General features: G+C 38.9%; 2 protein-coding genes across 2 annotated transcripts in view; one reads left to right on the top strand and one right to left on the bottom strand.

Moving 5' to 3' along the window:
* RFTN2 (raftlin family member 2) overlaps positions 1-12,566 on the top strand; it is an 81,208-nt gene extending 68,642 nt beyond the window's left edge. Inside the window, 2 exon segments of the mRNA XM_052636142.1 lie at positions 1,075-1,153; positions 12,297-12,566. Coding sequence (XP_052492102.1) covers positions 1,075-1,153; positions 12,297-12,566 — 349 coding nt within the window.
* Positions 12,567-24,250: 11,684 nt separating this feature from the next.
* The window catches only part of MOB4 (MOB family member 4, phocein), a 30,278-nt gene continuing 29,095 nt past the window's right edge, over positions 24,251-25,433 (bottom strand). Inside the window, exons 7-8 of the mRNA XM_052655830.1 lie at positions 24,932-25,043; positions 24,251-24,809 (exon numbers count right to left, since the gene is read on the bottom strand). Coding sequence (XP_052511790.1) covers positions 24,678-24,809; positions 24,932-25,043 — 244 coding nt within the window. The 3' untranslated portion in view covers positions 24,251-24,677. The remainder of the gene's footprint in view (positions 24,810-24,931; positions 25,044-25,433) is intronic.

Below are 25,433 nucleotides of genomic sequence, written 5' to 3'. Positions count from 1 at the left end.
GAGATTAGACTAAAAGCAGTCTTTAATAAAAAAAAAAAGAACAATCTCTCATTACCACTATGTGGGAAGATTTGCTTTTTCTCAAAATTAAACAGTATCAGTAAGTTTGGGATTTTCAAATTGTGTGGGGTTGACCACTAGGGCCAGAGTTTCAATGTTTCATTTGTTTTTCAGAAAAAAGAGCTGAGCATAAAATGCAGCTAATAGTGAGGTTTTGTTGGGGTTTTTTGCATAATAAAAGTCGTAACTGAGCAACATTAGCTACAGACACTCCTCCCCATAAATCCATGGAGACTCTGTGAAAAGCATTTCAGAGAAATCCAAACCCCAAGTAGTCTTTGGCAAGGGGTAATTTGCCATGATGGTAGTTAAATAAGGAGAATATTGAGTAGCTGACTACAAAGAAGCATCTGAAAATGAAACTAGCTGTGGCTAATGCATAATGAAACTAGCAGTGGAAAATGTATATAAATTTCTCACACATGGCAGTCCAAACTGGTCTCTTTCTTTCATAAGACAAATTTGACAATGCATACCAAGAAGCTTAAATCATACCCTTTTGGCCTAACAATCCCATGCCTATGAATTTTTCTCAAGGAAATAAGTCATAAAGAATAAAGAAGACTATACATATTTCTATAGCAGCATTATTTATAATTAGCAGAAAGCCGGAAGCAACCTAATTTTCCAGTAATAATCGAAAGGCTTAGTACATTTTGGTATCTTAATTCTTTGGGATATCATGCAGCTATTAAGAATATGATCATAATGTACAAACAAGAAAAGAGATAAGCATAGAATACAGAATACAGAATGCAAATAAGTATGCTAAACCAAGTATGTTAGCACAGTGAGATTACAAGTTTTAAACATAAAGAATTTCTAAGGACCATATTTAGCTTTTAGGGATTTTTTTCCCTTGTTTTATCTGCTGCAACTTATATAGACTATTTCATAATTATTATTGGATCAGAAGATTATTTTACAAAGAATACATGTGGAACATTCTAGCCAAGTGTGAAATATAGAGAATTACTAATTTAGAAATGCTAACGCTGTTGTTTTAATTTTCAGTGAAGGGAATTTGGCTACAAAGCAGGTTGTATTCCTTCAGAGACCAGTTATGTGGAATTCAGCAGCTCAGACACCAGAAGTGAGTAAAAGTGATGCTTTATGAACTGTTAAACTGAACCATTTAATCCTTAATCTCTCACTGTAATTCTAAATGGTGAACAGATGAGGAAGTGGGAACTTGATAAGGAAACAGCCTTCTGAACCAACATATAACAAGGGAAATGTGCCAGCAAACAGGAACATGAGACAGTTCTGAAGGAAATCAGAATATGACCCCAAAGTATGCCATTTGGGTGTGAGGATTACTATTTTGAGCTAAAGGCAACGAAACAGAACCTCTCCCTTTCTGACGAAAGCAGGACATAAATTTTCCTTTTGCCAATGTGACAAAAATTTCCTTGTGTAAAATTGCTTCTCTCTCCTGTACCAGAATGGAGAAGGCAATGGCACCCCACTCCAGTACTCTTGCCTGGAAAATCCCATGGATGGAGGAGCCTGGTAGGCTGCAGTCCATGTGGTCGCTAAGAGTCAGACACGACTGAGTGACTTCACTTTCACTTTTCACTTTCATGAGTTGGAGAAGGAAACGGCAACCCACTCCAGTGTTCTTGCCTGGAGAATCCCAGGGATGGGGGAGCCTGGTGGGCTGCCGTCTGTGGGATCACACAGTCGGACACGACTGAAGCGACTTAGCAGCAGCCTGTATCGGAGATGACGCATCATTGGGAACAACACCTGTAGTCCCCACAACTTACTAAACCCTCTCTTGCATTAGTTTCCCCAAATACATGCTCAGTCATCTCCAGACTCTTCACAACCCTATGGACTGTACCCTGCCAGGCTCCTCTGCCCAGGGGGATTCTCCAGGCAAGAATACTGGAGTGGGTTGCATTCCCTCCCCCGGGGAATCTTCCCCACTCAAGGATTAAACCTGGGTCTCCTGCACTGCAGGTGGATTGGATTCTTTACCACTAAGCCATTCCCAAATACTTAACTTCCCACAGTTTACTGCCCCTAAAACCCCAAATCCCTTTTTATTTGTCTGGTCACTTCACCACAGTGTATCACCCTTTGTAAAATGAAAATCATCTCCCAGGTCTAACTGTCGCTTTGGGTTTTTACTTCTCTGTGCAGACCTCGTGTGCATCCAAAATAAACCTTTTCTCCTATTAATCTTTTTCTAGTTTAATTTGCAGGTCTGAGATGCTGAACCTAAGATGACAGAGGAAAAATTTTCCGCTCCTACAGTTATAAGCTTCATTCACATAAGTGAATGTGCCTGATATTATGATAGATCTGTGCAATCTTGACTTCTGACGGCACTTTTGTATTCTCTCCTCAAGGTCGTATTTTTTCAGTTCTTTACTGAAGGGCTCTGATGAGTCTCAAGTCACCTTATTCTTACTAGACTCCTAGTAGATGCACACTTAGAATAGTATCATTGAATGAAGCAATCTTAATTAAGGCCTGCTGCTGCTGCTAAGTCACTTCAGTCGTGTTCGACTCTGTGGGACCCCATAGACGGCAGCCCACCAGGCTCCCCCATCCTTGGGACTCTCCAGACAAGAACACTGGAGTGGGTTGCCATTTCCTTCTCCAACTCATGAAAGTGAAAAATGAAAGTGAAGTCGCTCAGTCGTGTCCGACTCTTAGTGACCACATGGACTGCAGCCTACCAGGCTCCTCCATCCATGGGATTTTCCAGACAAGAGTACTGGAGCGGGTTGCCATTGCCTTCTTTGTAACTAAGGCCTAATTAATCTTAATTAATTAAGGCTTAACTTTCAAAAGAGGAAGCTTGCAAATGGACCAGAAAATTATTTAAAGTGAGTCTGTATTATCAAGAAAATAATGTTTTATAAAACTTCAAAGTTTTTCTAAACTAGCAAAGCTATTACTAGATTAACAGTATATGTAATTCAACCATGCTGTTGTCTCACATTGGTTTTGAACAGACTCTAGCTGGCCCCACAGGCAAGCAGGTAGAGGGGCTGTAAGTGGATAGGACGATAACTCCCTTAGGAGGAGAGCAGAGTGATCAAGTTAACAAAGATTTCAGAAAGACTGAATTAGAGCCCAGAGGTGAGCAGCGCCTTCCAGTCCTGGGGAGAATGGCTCAAGTTCACAAGTTCACAAGAAATATTCTGTCGGATTTCCCTGGCAGTCAGGTGGTTAAGCCTCTGCCATTGCAGGGGGCACAGTTTCAATCCTTGGTCCCTGGTAGTAAGATCCCACAAGCTGTGCAGTGCCACCAAATAAAAATAAAGTATAATATATATATTTTTTTTTTAAATAGGATATATATATATATATATATATATATATATATATTCTGTCAAGAAAAAGCCAGGGTAGACCTATATAAAGAATGGCCAGAAAAAGTTTTTGTTCTTTCTCCTTCCCAAAAGCAACTTTTCACCATACTATAGCCTTCTCTTTTTCTTTTTTAAACATTATGCAAATAGTCATCATTTCTGAGGAAGATCAACAGAATTCACAGCCTAATAGGATTTTGACTAACGAGGGCTGTGTACTTGATGTTTGTGAAGATATAAGACCACATTCAGCTGCTTCACAGCCTCCTTTCTTAGGGTTATATATCAATTCTGTGATTCCCTGAAAATATCTGAGCTCTTTTTGTTTAAATACCATTCAGTACTCTAGTGACAGCTTTTCTTTGGGTAATCTTTATATTTACATCCATTATAATCTAAAACTACTTCTTCATTTATTTAATAGTAAGGAAGTACATAAATGGTCAGTTTGGAACTTTCCTCATAGTCCAGGGGTTAAGACTGTGCACTGCCACTGCAGGAGGCAAGCTTTCGGTTCCCGGTCAGGGATCTAAGGTCTCCTATGCTGTGTGGCACAGCCAAAACAAAACTTTTTTAATAAAAATTAAGTGGTCAGTTTGCATCTCATGAGGAGCCCAGCAACAACATATTTTATAACTTAGAATTCTACTTCTAAATGGATTTAGTATTTTTTCCTTTGACAAATGTTTAATTTTCCTAGCAGGAAACCTCAGGATACTGAGATTATTTCAGGGCAGAACATGTAAGTGGTTCAGTCTGGAGCTAAAGTATCTAATAACTATAACAGAAAATCAACTTGTAAATACTTTTTATTTTCATAGTGGAAATAATTTGTTATTTTATTTCAAGAAGGCAGTAGACTATCAGTATCACCACAGAGTTAATTTAGCATCTAATATGTATTTTGTAAAAGTTATACATTTATAACATGCCTTAAAAAAAACTCTTATATACTTTTAAGACCATAATGGCACCATTCTTTGCTTGTACCTTGAAATCAGTTGTTGTTGGGAAGGGGTTGATGCGGGATTGCTTCATTTATACAGGTTTACAAATAATTGTTTCAAAGGTGAAAACTGTTAGTCACTCAGTCCTGTACAACTCTTTGTGACCCCATGGACTATAGCCCATCAGACTCCTCTGTCCATGGAATTCTCCAACAAGAATATTGGAGTGGGTTGCTTCTTCAGGGTATCTTTCCAACCCAGGGATTGAACCTGGGTCCCCTGCACTGCAGGTGAATTCTTTACCATCTGAGCCACCAGGGAAGCCTTTTTCAAAGGTGTTTGGTTCTAAAAACCAGTTGGTGGAAATTTGAAACCTTACAAACATTGCCTTATGATTGTCAAGAAGTTTTAATAAAATTATAAATTTCATGGGCTGTTGGAAATTGATCTAGGGTTTAATCCTTGAAAAAAAATTTTCTCTTTCTTTTACTGAGACTGATGTTAAGATATATAAGACTTCTTGTTTCAATTACACTCAACATGGAACAGTACTTTTATGTTAAGCAAAGCCATTTCATGCCTCTGTTATAAAGGAGGGAATTGAGAATTGCATAATGAAGAAAACATATCACTGGAATTTTTTCTTCTGAAGTTATAAAGACCTTTACTTTTGGAATTTGTTTCACAGATGTTTTATACAATATTCTAGATAGCTTGAGAAATTTTAAAATATGGTCAATATAAATTCAAATATTTATAGTCCCAATTTCTGCTGCAATTTCTTTAAGCTATTGAGGCTTCCCAGGTAGCTCTAGCGGTAAAGAACCTGCATGCCAATGCAGGAGACAAGAAGATTCAACTTCTGGGTTGGGAAGCTCCCATGGAGCGGGGAATGGCAACTCACTTCAATATTCTTGCTTGGAGAATCCTATGGACAGAAGAAACTGGCAGACTACAATCCATAGGCCTGGACAGAGGAAACTGGCAGGCTACAATCCTTTGCAACCATGGGGTCACAAAGAGTCAGACACGACTGAAGCAACCTAGCATTAGCACTAGCATTGAGAGATAGTTTGTTTTAGGAAAATCAGAAAACTTTTAGAAAAAAAATAGGAAAAAATCTTCATGAACTGGGGCTAAGCAGAGTTCTCAGATATGACGCTAAGAGCATAATTCATTTTAAAAAATTGATAAATTAGACTTTATCAAAATTTAAACTTTTGCTTTGTGAATAACACTAAGAAAATAACAGACAGCCACAGACTGGGAGGAAAAAAAAAATTTGCAAATCACATATATAACAAAAGACTTGTATCCAGAAGGTATCTTAAAACTTAAAAAATAAGAAATAAACAATGCAGTTTAAAAAAATAGTTAAAAGTCTTGAACCAATGAGGATATGTAAAAGAGAAGTAAACACATAAAAAGACATTTAAATTATCGGTCAAGGGAAATGCAAATGAAAACCATAATGAGACCATACATCTACTAGAATGACTAAAATTAAAAAAACATTGACAATTCTAAGGACTATCAAGAATGAGGAGCAATCAGAACTATAAAACACTGCTGGTGGGAATGCCAGGTAGTACAACCACTCTGGAAAATGATTTGGCAGCTTTTTATGGGGTTAAACGTGCACTGAGATATGACCCAGCAATCCCTCTCATGAGCATTTGCCCTAGAGAAAGAAAAACTTTTGTTTACACAAAAAGCTACACATAAAAGTTTGAATGTTCTATTCATCATCTCCTAAAACTGGAAACAATCCAAATGTCTTCAACAGATTTATGGATAAACAGCTGTGGTATTTCCATACAATGAAATACTACTTAGAAATAAAAGCATATGCACTCTTTTTCTCTTTTTTGGCCATGCAGAATGTGGGATTTTAGTTCTCCACCCAAGATTAAGTCCTGTGGCCCCTGCAGTGGAAGCCCAGAGTCTTAACTGAACTGCCAGGGAAATCCCCACATACACTCTTGATAGCCACAATTACATGGATTAATCTCAAAAATGGGGAAAAAGTGGAAACAGTGGCAGATTTTATTTTCTTGGGCTCCAAAGTTGCTGTGGACGGTGACTGCAGTCACAAAATTAAAAGACGCTTTCTTCTTGGAAGAAAAGCTATGACCAACCTAAACATCGCTTTGCTGACAAAGGCCCCTGTAGTCAAAGCTTTGGTTTTTCCAGCAATACTGTATGGATGTGAGAGTTGGACAATAAAGAAGGCTAAGTGCCAAAAAATTGATGCTTTTGAACTGTGGTGTTGGAGAAGACTCTTGAGAATCCCTTGGACAACAAGGAGATCAAGCCAGTCGGTCCTAAAGGAAATCAACCCTGAATATTCACTGGAAGGACTGATGGTAAAGCTAAAGCTCCAATACTTTGGCTTCCTGATGTGAAGAACTGACTCATTGGAAAAGACCCTGATGCTGGGAAAGGTTGAGGGCAGGAGAAGGGAGCGACAGAAGATGAGATGGTTGGATGGCATCACCGACTCAAAGGACGAGTCCGAGGAAACTCCTGGACATAGTAAAGGACAGTGAAGCCTGGCGTGCTACAGTCCATGGGGTCACAAAGAGTAGGACACGACTTAGTGAGTGAACAACAACAGCAGTCTCAAAAAGCATGCTGATTAAAGGAAGCCAGTCTCAGGGAGTTCTCTGCTGGTCCAGTGGTTATGACTCGGCACTTTCACTCCCTGTACCTGAGTTGAATCCCTGGTCAAGGAAGATAAGATCCCACATGCTGCAGGCCAACTAAGCCTGCACACCAGAGCTAAGACCCAACGAAGTCAAGTAAATAGTTTTTTAAATATTTAATAAATAAATGGAATATAATCTATAAAAATATTGAATCACTATGTTGTATACCTGAAAGTAATGTAATTTGTAAATTACTTAATGTTTAGAAAGAACTTTTTTTTTAATGCTTTTTTTTTAACTGCGTTTGGTCTTCATTGCTGCTCCCAGGCTTTCTTAATTGTGGTGAACTCTAGATGCGGTGCTTGGTCTTCTCACTGTGGTGTCTTCTCTTGCTTCAGAGCACAGCCTCAAGGGTGGGTGCACGGGCTTCAGTAATTGTGGCTTGAGGGCTTTAGAGTGCAGGCTCAGTAGTTGTGGCACACAGGCTTAGTTTCCCTGCTTTATGTGGAATTCTTCTTTACCAGGGATTGAACCCATGGATTCTTAACCACTGGACCACCAAGGAAGTCCAGAAAGAGCTTCGTTATTCTAGAGTCAATTTAGCAATCCCAGAGAAGGACTCTGATTGGATCTGATTGGGTCATGTGCCTACACTGCAGTAGAGAAGGTGGATAAGAAAGCTGGCTAGAAAAGTGGTTGTCTGACTGGAAAAGTGGTTGTCCACGACACCTTTTCCCCTCCCAGGCTTGACTGATTTTGACAGCACCAAGCTTGGATGACCTGACCCAGGAACATACTTTGTGAGCAAGCATATTCTGTGGGGTTTCTCTGTGTAATTCAAAGCCTCTGACTCTTCTAACTGGTACTAGAGCTACACTTAGCCTTTCAGTGGCTTTCTAATCCTCCCTCAAGCCTGAAACACACAAGGGGGAGAAATCCTGAATGTCCACTCCATGTTTTTATTGCTATATAAATCGTATTTTTTAGGTACTCTTCCACTCTATCCATCATGACACTGTACAAGGCATGCGATATCTTATAATTACTGGTATAATTCTGCTTATGTTTTTAAGACATCATGTGTGGAAAATGAAAGCTAGACTGGCAGGGCACCCTAAATGCAACTGCTTTGTCACTGAGTCTCATGTATTTGAAATGGGTAACTCATTTTTAGTAAATGAGGATGATTCTCAAAAGTTGATCAATTGGGGACTTCCCTGGAGGTGCAATGGTTAAGATTATGCTTCCAGTGTAGGGGGCCCAGGTTCAATTCCTGGTCAGGGAATTAGATCCCACATGCCGCAACTAAGACCCAGCACAGTAAAAAAAAAAAACAAAACAAAAGTGACTGACTTTATCTATGGTGGCATTAGATCTGCATGCAAATCTTGATAGAATCTCCCTAAATTTAAAGTGAAATATCAGAAGAAAGAGAACCCGTATGAATTCTGAGAACCTATAGGAATAAGCCTAACAATGTAGCATGAAAAATCTCTTTATAACATAGGGAAATACTCAAAATACAGTGAACGCTAAGTGCTAAAGTGAGCTATACACCTCTTTGTGTGCATATGCAAATGCAGTGTTGTTGCTCAGTCGCTAAGTCATGTCTGACTCTTCGCAACCCCATGGGCTGCAGCATGCCAGCCTCCTCTATCCTCCACTATCTCCCAAAGTTTGCTCAAACTCATGTTTATTGAGTCAGTGATACTATCTAACCATCTCATTCTCTACTGCTCTCTTCTCCTCCTGCCTTCATTCCTTCCGAACATCAGGGTCTTTCCCAAAGAGTTGGCTCTTTGTGTCATGTCACCAAAGTATCGGAGCTTCAGCTTCAGCATCAGCCTTCCAATGCATATTTGGGGTTGATATCCTTTAGGATTGACTGGTTTGATCTCCTTGCTGTCCAAGGGACTCTCAAGAATCTTCTCCAACACCAGTTCAAAGGCATCATTTCTTCAGTAGGCCGCCAGGCTTTTCTGTCCTTGGGATTACCCAGGCAAGAATACTGGAGTGGGTTGCCATTTCCTTCTCCAGGGAATCTTCCCCACCCAGGTATCAAATGTGTCTCCTGCATTGGCAGGTGGATTCTTTACCACTGAGCCACCAGGGAAGCCCATAGATACATAGTAAAACATGCCAAATATTAACAGTGGTATCTCTGTGAGATGGGATTGTGGATGGGCTTTGCGTTTTTTCTTTGTTTTTACCAGGTTTTCTACACTGAGCATGTATTATTTTTGTAATTCGAAATCTTTGAGAAACATACAAATCTTTGACCATAAATCTACTCACATTTTTTGCATAGTGAAAAATGTAAAAAGAATAAGATAAGACACTTAGGTTCCAGTTCAGAGCCATCTACCCTTTGACCTTGGACAAATGCCATCTTGTTTCTGGGTCCCATGTCGGTAGAAGGAAGGATTCGAGTGGATGATCTTCTTGGACTGGTCAGGTTTCCGTCTCCTACGCTGTAAGTTATAAGAACATTGCAATTTGATTTGTTGGCAAAGCTATTATTTCATGTGGAGTTGTTGTTCAGTCGCTCGGTTGTGTCTGGCTCTTTGCAACCCCGTGGACTACAGCATGCCAGGCTTCCCTGTCCTCCACCGTCTCCCAGAGTCGCTCAAACTCAGGTCCATCGAGTCAGTGATGCCATCCAGCTGTCTCGTCCTCTGTCATCCCCTTCTCCCCCTGCCTTCAGTCTTTGCCTGCTTCAGGGTCTTTTTCAATGAGTCAGTTCTTTGAATCAGGAGGCCAAATATTGGAGTTTAGCTTCAGCATCAGTCCTTCCAGGGAATATTCAGGACTGATATCCTTTAGGATTGACGGATTGATCTCCTTGCTGTCCAAGAAACTCACAAGAGTCTTCTCATGTGTAGTAAGGGAGGCAATATCATTGCTGAAGATGTATTTATTAAGAGTCATTTAGTAAAAAAGAAAAGGATTTGTTGTGACATTTTGTTGTTGTTGTTCAATCCCTAAGTCGTTTCTGACTCTTTGTGACCCCATGGACTGTAGCACACCAGGCTTCCCTGTCCTTCAACATCTCTTGGAATTTGCTCAAACTCATGTCCACTGAGTCAGTGATGCTATCCAACCATCTCATCCTCTGTCACCCCTTTCTCCTCCTGTCCTCAGTCTTTCTGAGCATAAGAGTTTTTTCTAATCTTTTTTAGAGTTAGGTATTTAATTATCTTCTAATATTTGAAATTTGTATTTGGTGGTTGTTTACTTATTAATTCTTATCTAAAAGTGAATTACTCTATCTTATTATCCTAATACATAATTTTTATTAAGAAATTTCTCATTGAGTATGTGAGAGTAGGCCTCTATTAGCTGATACACAATAAGGAATTTATTGCAAAATTTACCTTTGGCCCCGGTGCTTGTGAAGAAGGAAAGATCCAGACTGCCAAGTGCTCCTAGGCACCCCTTCTTCCCATTTCATTCAGGCAATAGGAGAGGTCATTCAGAAGTGAATGCATCCTTTGTGCATATGGAAAAGAGCCAGTAGCCAGGCTTGAGAAAGGAGCAGTACCAATTATGCCTGACTGTAGCCAAAAGGCTCTGTCCTCACCCACCAGCATCCCAACACCAGGGAGAACATGCCATTCTCAACTTCTGTACCTTAAGGGTAAGTCTGTCAGGTTCAACTGCTTGTGTTAAACTCGGTACATTTGGTGAATGAGAATAAAAAAGAAAAGGATTTGAGATCTAATATTTGCACTTGATGAATGCAAATGCAAATGTCCCCGCCATCAAGTTGTATCTGACTTGAGACATGAGGGTGGGCCTTTATTGAGGCAGGTCCCACGGCAGACTTGTTCCTTTAAACTTGCCCAAGAACTCAGGTAACCAGCCAAGAAAAAGATGAGCTGCCAACACATTCCTTTCTAGACAGCACACTGCAGCCTGCATCTCCCTATATAAACAATGCTGTCAACCACCATCAACCATGGTTACATTCCCTAGCAGTCCATAAAATTCAATTTAATACAGCTGCTTGTTTGTATTGTGTATTTGCCATGAAAACCAGTAGAAAATACTTTTGTATTTTATACACAGTAGTTCAACAAATCTATGGTCTAACAAACTTTTGTAAGACTAGCCTAGGAATCTGACCTCTATATTTTTTTCTAACGTTTTTTGATTTATTTTAGTAATTTTACCTCTCACATTTGAGAAAATATAATCCTAGTTCTCAGCTAACACGTAAATGAGCTTTAAGAAAATAAACTCTTGATAGTATGAAAAATACTGGGCTTTAAAATTTTTTTATCTTATCATGGGCTTCCCTGGTGGCTCAGCTGGTAAAGAATCTGCCTGCAATGAGGGAGACCTGGTTTGATCCCTGGGTTGGGAAGATCGCCTGGAGAAGGGAAAGGCTACCCACTCCAGTATTCTGGCCTAGAGAATTCCATGGACTTTTTAGTCCATGCAGTCACAAAGAGTTGGACACGACTGCGTGACTTTCACTTTTCACTTTATCTTTTATTGTGTATCCTTATTCAGTTTCTGTGCCTAAGTATATGCACATGATGCAATATATGTCATGTTGTCAGTATTAAAGAAACCCCCATAAGAAAATTTCATCAGAAGTCTGAACATGAAAGTTGTCTCCCTGAGCTCTCCTTCTAGTGACTTAGATATCTTTGACTTAGTTTCCTTGGCAGGAAAAACATGTCCTTTTATTCTGAACCACACCAAGGGCGTGGTCAGGCCTCAGTAATATTTCATAGTGAAAATATCTACAGCTTCTCAGACAGCCTGCAGAATGAGCTGGTCCTGTCACTGAACAATCCCACCATGCCAGGCAGAAGCGTTCTGTAGTAGGACAAGGAGAGGGGTCCACCCCACCTGGAAAAGCACCCTTTCTTCCAATATGATCTCTATCTGAATTATCTGTGCAGACTATTTCTATAGAAATGGGGGTGAGGTGGCCTCTAAGGCACTTTTTCTGCTGCTCAGATCCTAACAAATACCAAGATGAAAAATGGAAGCTTCAAGTGTATCTCTATTTGCTTTGTTCCCCAAAGTATGATCTCAACAGGTCTCTCTCCTCAGAAGTGTTGTTGAGGGCCCAGACAGGGCCACACAACCAACCTGACAATGCGAAGGGTGGGCCAGGAAGCCACAGATGGTTATTAACAGAGAGGGGAGCACACCTTCACCTGGCCGGGGGGTGGCGCTGAGCTGGTCCTTGAAGAGGAGCAGGATTTCGAAGAGAAGCAGACAGAGAGCTAGAACAGAGGGGCAGGACGACACCCAGCCTTTTATTAACTCCTAGTTGCTAATCTCTTGTGTTTCAGAGGAAAGGCAGCCGGCACGTGAAAAGTGAAGACAGGAGTAAAGCCCCAAGCAGGAGCGTCAGCTTGGACACAGACCTGTTACAGCCTGCAGAGAGCAGAAGCCCGCCTGAGGAGTGCCTACTTGCCCCTTCTAGAGAATGTTGGATGAAAAAGAGGCCAGGCCAGCCCAGCAGCTTCTCCGGGTTCAGCAACAGTGACAGCGTCTTGCGCGAACTAGATGATGGACAGTTTGACCAGGAAGACGGAGTAACTCAGGTCACTTGTATGTGAGCAAAGAAGGAAAGCAACAGACGTTCTGTAAATAATTATTTAAATATTTCCCAAGTTACTTTACTGTATTACTTTATCTGCATTTATGGGATACTTTGAATCTTTCCAGACTCAGGCTTTCCTCTAATCTACATAAACTTTGGCTCAACCTCCCAGGCAAGGAAGAGTAACCAACATATTTGTAAATTTAGAAGCATGTTTCACAGTTTTCTCAACTAAAACATCTGTTTAAACAGATGCCTTATTAGGATATTAACCAATAATGTACTTCAGTTTCTCATGAATATGCAAAGTATATTTTTCTTACAATTGCTGGTAAGACAACTAAATATCTCAATCAGTATTTTTACCTAATTAGAAAATTCTCAGGAAGTTAGAGTCTTACTTAAGCTGAAAATTTTCTTTCCCTCTCTCTCTCATACACATATAAAGGGCTAATTAATAAAATACCTATTTCTTGAATATAACAATTAATCCAAGTTTTGTCTTTAAGTTTGGCATGTATATACAAAGCAAATCCTTATTTGTTAAAATATCCTTGAAAAAAAATCTTTTTTTTTAATGTCTTTGGTTTTAAAAGGTCACCATGTTACCAACATTGTACTGATTCATCAAGCTTAAACTTTCTTGCATCTAACAGTCTAGAAATAGAGTGAAGCATCATACCTTAAAATTCAATACGAAAAGAACTCACAATGTCCATGTTTAAAAACCTTAGTAGACAGAATTAATTCTCTTTTTAAAATTGTAAATAGTCTGAAAAGGGAAACACCAACTTTAAATGAAAACTGAAGCATTTTACATCTATCTAGATGTAAATTATGCTTTTATTTTGATTGCTAAAGCATGAAAAATGTTAGTGTTAGTCGCTCAGTTGTGCCTGACTCTTTGCAACCCCATGGACTGCAGCCCTCCAGGCCCCTCTGTCCATGAGATTTTCCAGGCAAGGATACTGGAGTGGGTTGCCAACCCAGAATTTTCAGTCCTACAGGAGTAAAGAGGTGCTCACAACATATGTGATATGTATGGTGACCTATTTGTTCCATCTTTGCTTTTTTCCCTCTGCTAACAGGGGAAACTGCCTTGCCAAACCTTTAACAGGTAAAGATTAAAATTTTACTAAATAGAAGAATTTCTATGAAAGACTTTGAAATGTGGGAAACTTCAAATGAATTACAACTGTGCCATTGATGACTTCGGCCTATTATATATTTTTATTAGCATTGGTGTTGACATTATAAGATCATTTGAATAACAAAATGTCATTTGTTATTGGGCTATTGTCTTACTGAACACTAATGCTCATAATATGTTTTACACATATGACAGGTATGTATTACATGTTATCAAATATATGGTGTAACTGATCTCTGTGAATTGATGGTAAGATTGACGTGCAATTATTCCGCTTCTACCATGCACAAGCATTACCTTTGTATGTATAAAGGAACGTAGAATATTCTGCTCAGTACTATTCTGTGGAAATAGCTACTAACATTGTTTGCAGAAATGTTTTTGTTTTGACTTTTAGAGAACCTGAGTTCCATATTTAAGAGTTGGTGGTTTTTGGTAGAAATAAATACTGCTGCTGGAGCCCACAAAATGCCATGAGTTATGAAACACAAGTAATAAACTCAGAAAAATGGGACCGTTTTTCCCAAAGGCAGGGTTTACAACAGGCAGAGATTCTGGTATATATTCTGTCAGTATGCAGGAGGAATTTGATGTATTAAAGACAGAGATAGAAATGTATATTGGCTAAAGGAAAACTCAGAAATCTTGCTTTTAATTTTTTTTAATTTGCATAAGAATGCTTTCTTTTCACAGTTTGTTTTTAATGTTATTTCTTATTTTTTTAAAAGAATCTTTTATTAGAATAGACTTAGTAGTTGTACCCTGAAAGCCTATCTTATAAGCATTTACTCCAGTATTCACCCCTAAGTTATGTGACAAATTTTTATGATGGTTAATAAATCATTACCAAGTGGTTCTAGAGCATTATATGTAAGTAGCTCTATCTTTTAAAAAACAAAAAGTAACAAAACTTGGACTGTATATGCCTAAGGAGTTACATGTGACTAACCTTAGAGTTAGTTATCTACCAGTTGCACAGTCAGTTCTTTTCATAATGCTATGGAATTCCTTAGGGGCTCTGGCATGTGATTTTTTTAAATACTTGTAAGTTATAATGAGAAAGTATGGAGATCATAGATGTTGGTGGGAGGTTTTGACATTCCCCTTTGGTAGAGCATCTATGCACTTCTGTCTAAGGTTTCCATAGCCACCTGTTAGTTCCATCCCATTTGGGTTGAATATCCCCGTTATTTCCATGGACAGCATTTAATACCTAATCACCAGAGAAATAGCCACTGAGCTAAGCAGCAGCTCTATCAATGTCACTTAAAGACAACAGAAACATCACTCTCTTTAAGAGACTCAGCGCTTTCAGGGGGTTCAGAAGCAGGAGGCAAGCTATGGTAAGTCCATATCACATCTCCAAATTGTTTATTTTACCAGGACCAGGTGTTTATATATTTGACTATAAATGTACCAGATGCATTTGCATTTCTTTCACAGTGGAAGAGCTCAGGAGCTGTCTCCTTCCTAGTCTTTCCTCACTATCTGGACATCTCACTACCATTCCTCTGGGCTGGCAGTATCATGGCTCTTTCAGCATTATGATTAAGAAGGTTTCCTCCTCTCAACTTCTAGAGTGAGTGAGTGAAGTCGCTCAGTCGTGTCCGACTCTTTGCGACCCCGTGGACTGTAGCCCATCAGGCTCCTCTGTCCATGGGATTCTCAACGTCTAGGGCCCCAGCAATTCCCTGTGTGGAATGACTAAATTTCAAGTGAGCACTGAAATGGAGTAGGTGATAACAACGGGGAGTCTCTAACCAAGAATGTTAAATCAAAATACACTGGTGGATATGTAGGAAAATAAGCTAAATGCAAACCATCAGAACCATATTTATTTAAATAGTATTAATCGTGGCAATTTATCATACCTCTAGAGTGAATTTTACTTGTGCAATAGCCCAAAGTTTATAAAGCCAGTTCTGACAGATGATTAGACATAAAACAAATATAAGACAACCAGTGGTGAACTTCTTGGTTTTATTTTTGGCTCATATATCTCACTCAGACTTGGAAGCTGAAGAAACCAGCAATCTAGAAATGCTAATGTCACAGACCAAAAAACCCTAAAAGAGCTGGGAGAAGTAGATTTGCCTATATGGAAAGAAACTTAATTTTTTTCATTTCTTTCAAAGGAAGCTTGACCCTCCAAGTTTCAATCATGCACTCATTGTGCCCTCCCTGTTAATCACTGCTGTGCCTGGCCAGCGGGAGACCTGGCTCTGGGCAGGGCAGCCAAGAACCACCTACACGGACATCTGGGAAATTTGAAGTCCAGGCTTTCTAGTTTATGTGCTGCAGAAGCGAGCACAGTCCAGGCTTTCTAATGTAAGAATTTCTTAGGTTGGTTACGAAAAAAAAAACACAATTTCAACTCCTTTGTGTCTTAATGGGGATACTAATCCTCAGGGAAAGAATTGTTTTCAACACCTAAAAGTTTCAAAAGTAGAACCACTCGGCACTGTAACAGATGTGATCAGGCAGCATGTGGGGTTGGGAGTGGCTTAACCAAATAAGGTTTTGCTTTTCTGTGTAACAAGACCAGAAATCAGCAGACCTGGGCTTGAGTAGCATCTTCCTTGGTGTCCCAGGCTCCTCCTGACTTCCCATCCCACCATCCCTGGGGCATGGTCTCCTTCCTCAACACTATTTCTTGGTTATGAGCACCCTGCCTAACACAATCCTATAAGAAAGAAGTCTTCCAGGTTAGGTAGCAGCAATGCTCAGAAACATATGAGGTAGGATATCAAAAGAAGAAGTCTGAGCTTTGGAGCCAGGATAGAGTTTAGACCCTGGCCCTGCTTGCTTGTTCCTGTGGACACTGAACTGCTACTTTGAAGTTCAGTTTAAGAAAAGAAAGTGTTAGTCAGGAAGTCATGTGATCTCATGGACTATAGCCCACCAGGCTCCTCTGTCCATTGAATTCTCCAGGCAAGAATACTGGAGTGTGTTGCCATTCTCTTCTCGAGGGGAACTCCCCAACCTAGGGATCAAGCCCGGATCTCCTGCATTGCAGATTCTTTACCATTTGAGCACCAGCGAAGCCCTGAAATTCAGTTTACTCCTGGTAAAACGGGGACGGTAACAAATGAATTTAATTGTATGAGGATTCAGTGCAATGGTGTGGGAAATGTACCACAGTTCCTGACACCTGGTTAGGTGCTCAATAAGTTAAAACCATTTTTTTCCCCCGCGAAGTTCTAGTTTTAAGTTTGCAAAGTTCTGTTTAGTGTGGTGAACAACCTTATACCTGGGGAAACTCCAGAATAAATATAAAACATCCTTTTTAAAAATTTACTTTTAATTAGAGGATAACTGCTTTACAATATTATGCTTTCTGCCATACAACTATGTGAATTAGCAATAAGTATACATATGTTCCCTGCCTGTTGAACCTCCCCCACCCCCACCCCCACCCCATATGAATACAACAGCTAAACATTTAAATGTATTTCTGTGTGGTAAATAAAAAGATTCATCACGACTTTGCCAAGTACATTAGGTAGCTCACAGGGTCTCCAGAAGGGCCAGAGACCCAAGACCAATGCTAAGCAGCCAAGAATAAATTATGTCTTCAGAAGACCACACTGCTGTCACTACAGGCACATACAATGTTAAAGGCAGATGTTCCAGATAATACGTGGAGGAGGGCGGATATGTTTTAAGAATGCTTTTTAGGTTTTGACGTTCAGACTCTCATCAGTGATGAAACCCTCCTCTGGAACAGATTTCCTGTGAGAAGATGCAGGTATGCTCTCAATAGGCTAGCAGAGAAAAAAGACTGTGGATAAATAGTAATAGCAATAATTAGGTAATTACAGTTGATGGAAATACTGCTGGGAAGCAAAGTTTGCTAGGAGAGCATGTGACAGACAAACCTAACATACTCAAGGTCAGGGAAGACTTCCCTGAGCAAGTAACAGTTGATAAACAATAATATTCTAATAATAGATTGTGTTTGTGTTATAAAATTATAAGCAGGTCATTTTAAAAACGAGGACCTATGAACTTTTCAGGGGTCCCCAAAAACATTTGAAACCTGTTAAAAAATATATTGCCCCTAAACTATGAAAACTGCAAAATTTAAACAGCTGTAAAACATAATATATCAAACCATTATTTCCTTTCATATTCATAAAAATGTCTTTAGCTTTGAACACAATTTGTAGATTAGCTTTTCTCAATTCCAAGGTATATGAGATGACAGATGAGAAACCATAGCCAATTGTAAAAAGTAGCCAATCTTTTTTTTTTTTAGATTGATTTATCTATTTATTTTTGGCTGAGCTGGGTCTTCGTTGCTGTGCTCAGGCGTTCTCTAGTTGCAGTGTGAAGGCTTCTCGTTGCAATTACTTCTGTTGTGGAGCACAGGCTCTAGGCTCTCAGACTTCAGTAGTTGTGGCACACAGGATCAGTAGTTGCAGCTCGAAGACTCTAGAGCATGGCCTCAGTGGCATATGGGCTTAGCTGCCCCGTAACATGTGGGATCTTTGGACCAGGGATCGAAACTGTGGCCCATATACTGGCAGTTGGATTCTTAAAAACTGCACCACCAGGGAAGACTTGAGCTAAATTTTTAAAATCAATTACAAAAAGCTGCTTAAATTTTTATTTTTAATATAAAAATTATATTTAATATGAAATGAGGATACATTTTAATATATTTGGTGTTATGTGAGGTGGACTCTGGTGCCTACAAAGATCTCAAATTGCAGAGTCAGACATGACTCAGTGACTAAGCATACAAGGTCTTTGGAAGCTCAGGGCAAAGCATCTCAGGAGGATGTACTAAATGGTAATCTATAGAAAATGGTCTCAAGTTCAACTTTTTCAGAGACTTAAATGCAGCATGTGTGACCAGGAGGCATAAAGAAGTAGATAACATGCAAGAAATAAAAAGAACCAGTGTGGGAGTAAACATTAAGTCTATAGCATGGAGTTCTCAAGGCAAGAATACTGGTGGTTTGTCAGAACTCTCCACCATGACCTGTCTGTCTTGGGTGGCCCTACAAGGCATGGCTCATAGTTTCACTGAGTTAGACAAAGCTGTGGTCCATGTGATCAAATTGGTTAGTTTTCTGTGATTGTGGTTTTCATTCTGTCTGCCCTCTGACGGAGAAGGATAAGAGGCTTATGGAAGCTTCCTGATGAGAGAGACTGACTGAGGGGAAACTGGGTCTTGTTCTGATGGGCGGGGCCGTGCTCAGTAAATCATTAATCCAATTTTCTGTTGAAGGGTGGGGCTATGTTCCCTCCCTGTAGTCTGACCTGAGGCCAAACTATAGTGGAGGTAATGAAGATAATGGTGACCTCCTTCAACAGGTCCCATGCGTGCACTGCTACACTCAGTGCCCCCAACCCTGCAGCAGGCCACCACCGACCTGTGCCTCCCCCAAGACTCCTGGACACTCACAGGCTAGTCTGGGTCAGTCTCTTGTTCGGTCACTCCTTCTTTCTCCTGGGTCCTGGTGCACACGCTTTTGTTTGTGCCCTCCAAAAGTCTGTTTCTCCAGTCCTGTGTAAATTCTGGCATCTCTGTGGTGGGGTAATGGTGACCTCCTCCAAGAGGGCTTATGCCACACCCAGGCCTACTGCACCCAGAGCCCCTGCCCCTCCAGCAGTTCACTGCTGACAGTACCTCCGCAGGAGACACTCAAACACAGTTCTGGCTCAATCTCCGTGGGATCTCTGGGTCCTTGTGCGCACAAGGTTTGTTTGAGCCCTTCAAGTGTCTCTGGCAGGTATGGGGTTTGATTCTAAACGCAGTTTCACCCCTCCTACCATGTTGCTGGGGCTTCTTTGCCCTTGGACGTGGGGTATCTTTTTTTGGTGGGATCCAACATTCTCCTGTCAATGGTTGTTCAGCAACACATTGTAATTTTGGAGTCCTCGCAGAAGATGAGCACACGTCCTTCTACTCCGACAGAGGATGAGATGGTTGGATGGCATCATCTACTCTGTGGACATGAGTTTGAGTAAGCTCCGGCAGTTGGCGATGGTCAGGGAAGCCTGGAGTGCTGTAGTCCATGGGATCACAGAGTCAGACGTGACTGAGCGACTGAACTGAACTGATAGCATGGAGAACTTTTTAACAGTGTGAATTGAAGAGGACTGCTATGGTAGACTGAATAAAGGCTCCCTAAGATGATTACATTGGGCTTCCCTGGTGGATCAGATGGTAAAGAATCTGCCTACAATTCAGGAGACCTGGGTTTGTTCCCTGGGCTGGGAAGATCCCCTGCAGAAGGGAATGGCTACCCATTCCAATATTCTTGCCTGGAGAATTCCATGAGCAGAGGAACCTGGTGGGCTACAGTCCATGGGGTCTCAAAGATATATACCTGGTTTTAAAATACAATCACATTTTTTAGGGGAGTTAAGTAAAATTCACCCTCAAAAAGAAAAAAAAGAGTCTATTGATTTCTGAAATTGGGTCAAGCGGCTATGTCATTGCTAGTGCAATAATGACTATACCTTGTGTTTTTCCATCTCGGAGATTGCCTTGTTCCTTTGACTCCCCTCAATCTATCCCTGAGGAAAGTAGGGGAAATAGGAGCACAAAATCCTATCATTCCTACTTCTTTTAACTCTTGATTTTTATAACAAGATATTTTAAATGTTTTGTTTTTTAAAAGAAATTAACATTTTCTTTCATTCACTAATAACTAAGGAAAACCAAAAATACTAATTAGCAGATGTTTATAAAGATGTAGACAATTATTTTACATAAAGTATCATGTTAAATGAGAATGTTCCTTTGACATGGTTATACAAAGTCAGAGAAAATCCTATTATCTGTGACAAACTACAGTTTTTAAGTGAACAAGACTTTCATGAGGTCCATTCAGAACAAAGTGGTAAAGGACTAACCTGGCAGTGTGATGGACAGGAATCTGCCTGCCAGTGCAGGGTGCACAGGTTCCAACCCTGGTCTGGGAAGATTCCACGTGCTGTAAAGCAACTGAGTCCGTGTGCCACAACTACTGGGCCTGCGTGCTGCACTGCTGAAGCCCACAGGCCCGAGGGCTGCACACTGCAACTACTGATCCAGGGTGCTGCGACTCCTGAAGTCCGACTTCCTAGAGCCTGTGCTCTGCAGCGAGAAGCTCTCACAATGAGAAGCCCAAGCACCTCAATGAAAAGAAGCCCCCACCCACTGCAACCAGAGAAAGCCCATGCACAGCAACAATGACCCAGTGCAACCAAAAATAAATTAAAAACAATTTTTAAGGTAAATACACCACTTATGGAATTATAAACTGTTTTTACCAAGGTTTATAGCTGAAGTCCAAATCAGGATAAAATGATTTCCTTTTAAAATGAGTATTTTACTCATTTTGAATGTCGATGCAATAATTAATCATAGAAACAATATCTGACGCAACACAACTGACATACTGTCTTCATGGATAGAAGTTCAGGATGTCAGTAGTTATTTCTTTTTTGGAAATTTGTTTTAATGAAAAATTTAGTATTCTCTTTGCTTAATTAGATTCTCACACTTCATATGAAGCTCTGTGTACTATAAAAAGAAATGTAAACAGCAGAAAAAATCAAATAAAGTACTATAATTAATTTTTAGCCCACAGAAAATATCCATGCATCCCCCAATATTGAGGTTCCTAATTAAATCTTTTAGATGAGTAATCTAACCATTTAGTAAATTTATTTGGAAGTTATCTGGTTTTATAGTGTGCCCTACACTAATAATGCCTGTTTTTTCAGAAAATTCATTTGGATATTTTGACCGCCTCAAATAACTTGCTAAATGTGTTGTACTAATACATATCCATAGTGTCTGCTTAGTTAACAATCAGCTGTATTCAAAAAATGAGAATCTTTCATGCCTAGCATGGAAGAGTCACACCAAGAAACCTTTGTACATTCAAGAAGTATTTAAAAATGAAAGCATATAAAATGTAGCATTTAACTGATAGGAAACCTTTGGGCAAAAATAGAGCAAAGTATCCAGGGAAAAATTAATTAGTTCTATTACAATGATTTTGACGTCACTAAACGTGTTTGAGACCTTAACAGTTCTTGCTAATAATGCAATTAACTATAGATTTAAAATTTTATCCTGATATTAAAAATATTAACTTGTTAAAAATTTAGGGAATCCCCTGGTGGTCCACTGGTTGGGACTCCCTGCTTTCACTGCCGAGGACCTGGGTTCAGTCCGGTCAGGACTGAACTAGGATTCCACAGGCCATGTGACACAACCAAACACAAAAATTCATTTTAAATTTAATTGAGAAACTGTTCTAGAAATGCAAATTTAATACCTTAAGTCAGAGAAAAGAAAATGGACACACACAAAAGAACTGTAATACTTACAGGAACATAAATTATTAAAAATTAGGTACTTTCTTAGATATGATATGAGAAAAATGATGAATTGACTATATGGTCAAAATAATTCTATGAAAAGAAAAATTTAGTTTTTGGATCTATATTGTATAATTCAAACAGTAAGTGGAGCCTAACTTCTTTATTACACAGAACTATGAGTTTTCTACTCCCCTCCTCTTAGAACAATTACTTTATAAATCAATGGTTTGCCGGGCTCATCAGTTTTTTTAGTACCACTTAAGTACATACATGGACTTCCCTGGTGGCTCAGACAGTAAAGAATCCACCTACAATGCAGGAGACCTTGGTTCGATCCCCGGGTTGGGAAGATCCCTTGGAGGAGCGCATGGCAACCCACTCCAGTCTTCTTGCCTGGAGAAATCCCACGGACAGAAGAGCCTGGTGGGCCAGAGTTCATGGTCACATAGAGCTGGACATGACTGAGCGACTAACGCAGCATAACACAGCACATACACATTTATATTTTCAAAATTCTGTGAACAAAATTTTCAAAATTCTATGAATTTTAAGGAAAAACAGTAATTGTTTCACTTCTGTCTTACCTGATACAGTGACTCAACTTTACAATGCAAGAATATGAATGTCAATATGAATACAAAAGCAAGACTACGAACTAATGTTTTCTTTGGGGTATTTTTTTTTTTATGATCAATTCCAAACACATAGTACAGGGAAGATGGAATGAGTAAGAAAAAAAAATTTTTATTTCCCCATTAACACCAAGTCATATTATTCAAAATGTGTTTCAGAATACTTAGCCAGATCACCAAATCCCAGCCACTGCCTTAGTTCAAATGTTCACTAATAGTCAAGCAACAGAAATCCATTGAGACTTTTATACAGAGAGAAGAGCTACATTGCTATATATAATTTATTAACTTGGTTTAGTTTCTCGATATTTAGCAAGTTTGTGTAAAAATTACTATTCCCATTGGTTCATAGTTACATTAATATAAATGCATAATTTCAAAGCCAATTTTCCTTTCCCTGTGAATATAAAACTTCTTAAAGAGACTGTGGATTGGGACAAAATAATGACTGGCTGATGGAATAGCATTGTTCAAAGCCAAATATACTGGCAGGATCAAAAAGCATAAATATATATACAAACTCTCAGGATGCTACTGTTTTCCACATTTTTGCAATACATACTTATAGCATGGTATGAATTATTTCCGCAACTTGAAAAAAAAAAACATTACTACATTTTAATCTTCATTTCAAAATAACTCATTCAAATGAAGAGGAAGTTCATTTGTTAATTCTGTTCAAAAGATAGATTTAAATATTTTCTTCACTACATGTACAAATTTTTTTTAACCTAAGTGTCTCATTACAACCAGTTCAGCAATAAGACTTCCTAGTGCTTTGTTAGAAAACTGCATTCAATAGCTACGATTGTAAAATCTATGGTTGAATCCTTCTTAAGACACTGAATTATAACCAAGTCCAAAAAATGTATGAGCATTCATTCAACAATACCTTTGGAACCTGTGAATTACTGCAAAAAAATTTTACATGTCCATATAATTCAAACATAAACTTTGTGGAGAAGGGGTGTAAAATAAATACTATAGTATTTTCCAACTCTATTTAAGTGCTACTTAAATGGTTAGATGTGAAGATTAATATTACTAACATTATTAGTCAAGCTATTTCAAAGACTGTTTTCCAAGTAGTGAGAACAATTTTGCAAAGCAAAGATAAGCAAGAGCCTATGCCAATACATTTTTTCCTGTAGTGTAATGTAATTGCTAATATGAGGTATAATCTGTAAGCAATTAATACAAATATAAATAGGTATAAGTCACCACTAAATCACAGTCTGGTGAAAAGCTTCTCAGGTATGTAGTTTGAGGAGGGAATTAAGGGAAATGGAGAGAAGGGAAGGACAGGGCAGGTTTCCACTGGGAACATCATTTACACTCTTTATCGTTATCACTATCTTGTATGTAACTATCCACTGATGCAGAAAGGTAAATCCTTTCTAAGTATGCTGGTCTAGAATATACTTTGTGTAGCATAGTAAGATTACTTAAGTATTACTGATGCTTTATTTGCATTTATACTTAGATATACACATAATTATATGTATATCAAAAACTATAAACAGAATTTAAAAACACTTTTATCTCATTTTAGAAAACTTATTAAGATGGAACTATGTGCTACAGAATTTCCTAGAATATCTAAACTCAGGTATAAAACCAAAGGAAAACATTACTATGTCTTTAGTATAAATGGTTTGTGTGAAACCTCAAGCTCACTCATCTTTTTATAGATGTGTTTATTTGATGAGGATTGTGATCCAATGATTGTTTAGCAGCAATTTTACCAAACTGTAAATTCTTTTATTAACAGGCATTATAAACATAATACTAATCTTATTTAAAAACCATGAGTGCCACACCAGTGAATATACAGCTCATGAATAACTTAAAAAGTATTTCCCATTTTAAAAGGCAACACTCAGCATACAAAAACCTATGCTAAACAAAGAAGCTATAATATGGATACATGATTGATGTGTCTAAAATGATATATATACAGTACATAATTAATGTTAATTATGTGATCAGTACATTTTTTTCTATATGACTCCCTTCATGCTTCACTTTCCCCAGAAACTGAATTCTGAACTTCTTCTTCTAAAATTGGTACAATCAGGTTATCCTTGGACATCAAATTATATTTCATCACAAATTTAGTAAACCGGTGACACAAAAATGTTTCATTCTGTAGAGAGAAAAAAAACATTTCAACTTACTACTCAAAACCAAATAAATGAGACATATATCAACATATATTATTGTCATTCTCATAAGAATGTACCAGGACAATTAGTGAAATATACTTACTTCATATTCATCAAATATCTGCCGGTGATGAAAATAAGCATGTGAAAATATTCTGTAAATCCTACGGCATACTGATCCTAGTTTTGCTACAGATGATTCCTTTATGCTAACTCTAGAAATAGAAAAGAAATAATAGATTCATAGAGCTAGACAGATCTTAGGAACAATATAGTCCAATCTTCTCAATTCACGAGAGCAGAAACTGACACCAGAGAAAATAAGTGGCCAGTCCAGTTCACAGTGCTAGTAAGCGGCAAGGGCGAGACCAAAACTCTTGTTCCTCACTCCTAACTTCACTACCTAACCACAGCGCCCAAGAAATTCAGAATTATAATTCTGAGACTTTGTTAAAGTTTAATGCAACTAAAACAAACCTTGGCAAAACTTACTAAAAACATGTTTTTGATATTTACACTCTGTCCACTAGAGCAAATTAAAACTACTAAAAGGAATTATCATTTCATTCTACGGAACTCAATTTTTTAATGTGTGTATGAGAAAT

The sequence above is a fragment of the Budorcas taxicolor genome, chromosome 2 (genome assembly GCF_023091745.1).
Source record: "Budorcas taxicolor isolate Tak-1 chromosome 2, Takin1.1, whole genome shotgun sequence".
NCBI lineage: Eukaryota > Metazoa > Chordata > Mammalia > Artiodactyla > Bovidae > Budorcas > Budorcas taxicolor.
This window is presented reverse-complemented; position numbering and strand designations above follow the sequence as displayed.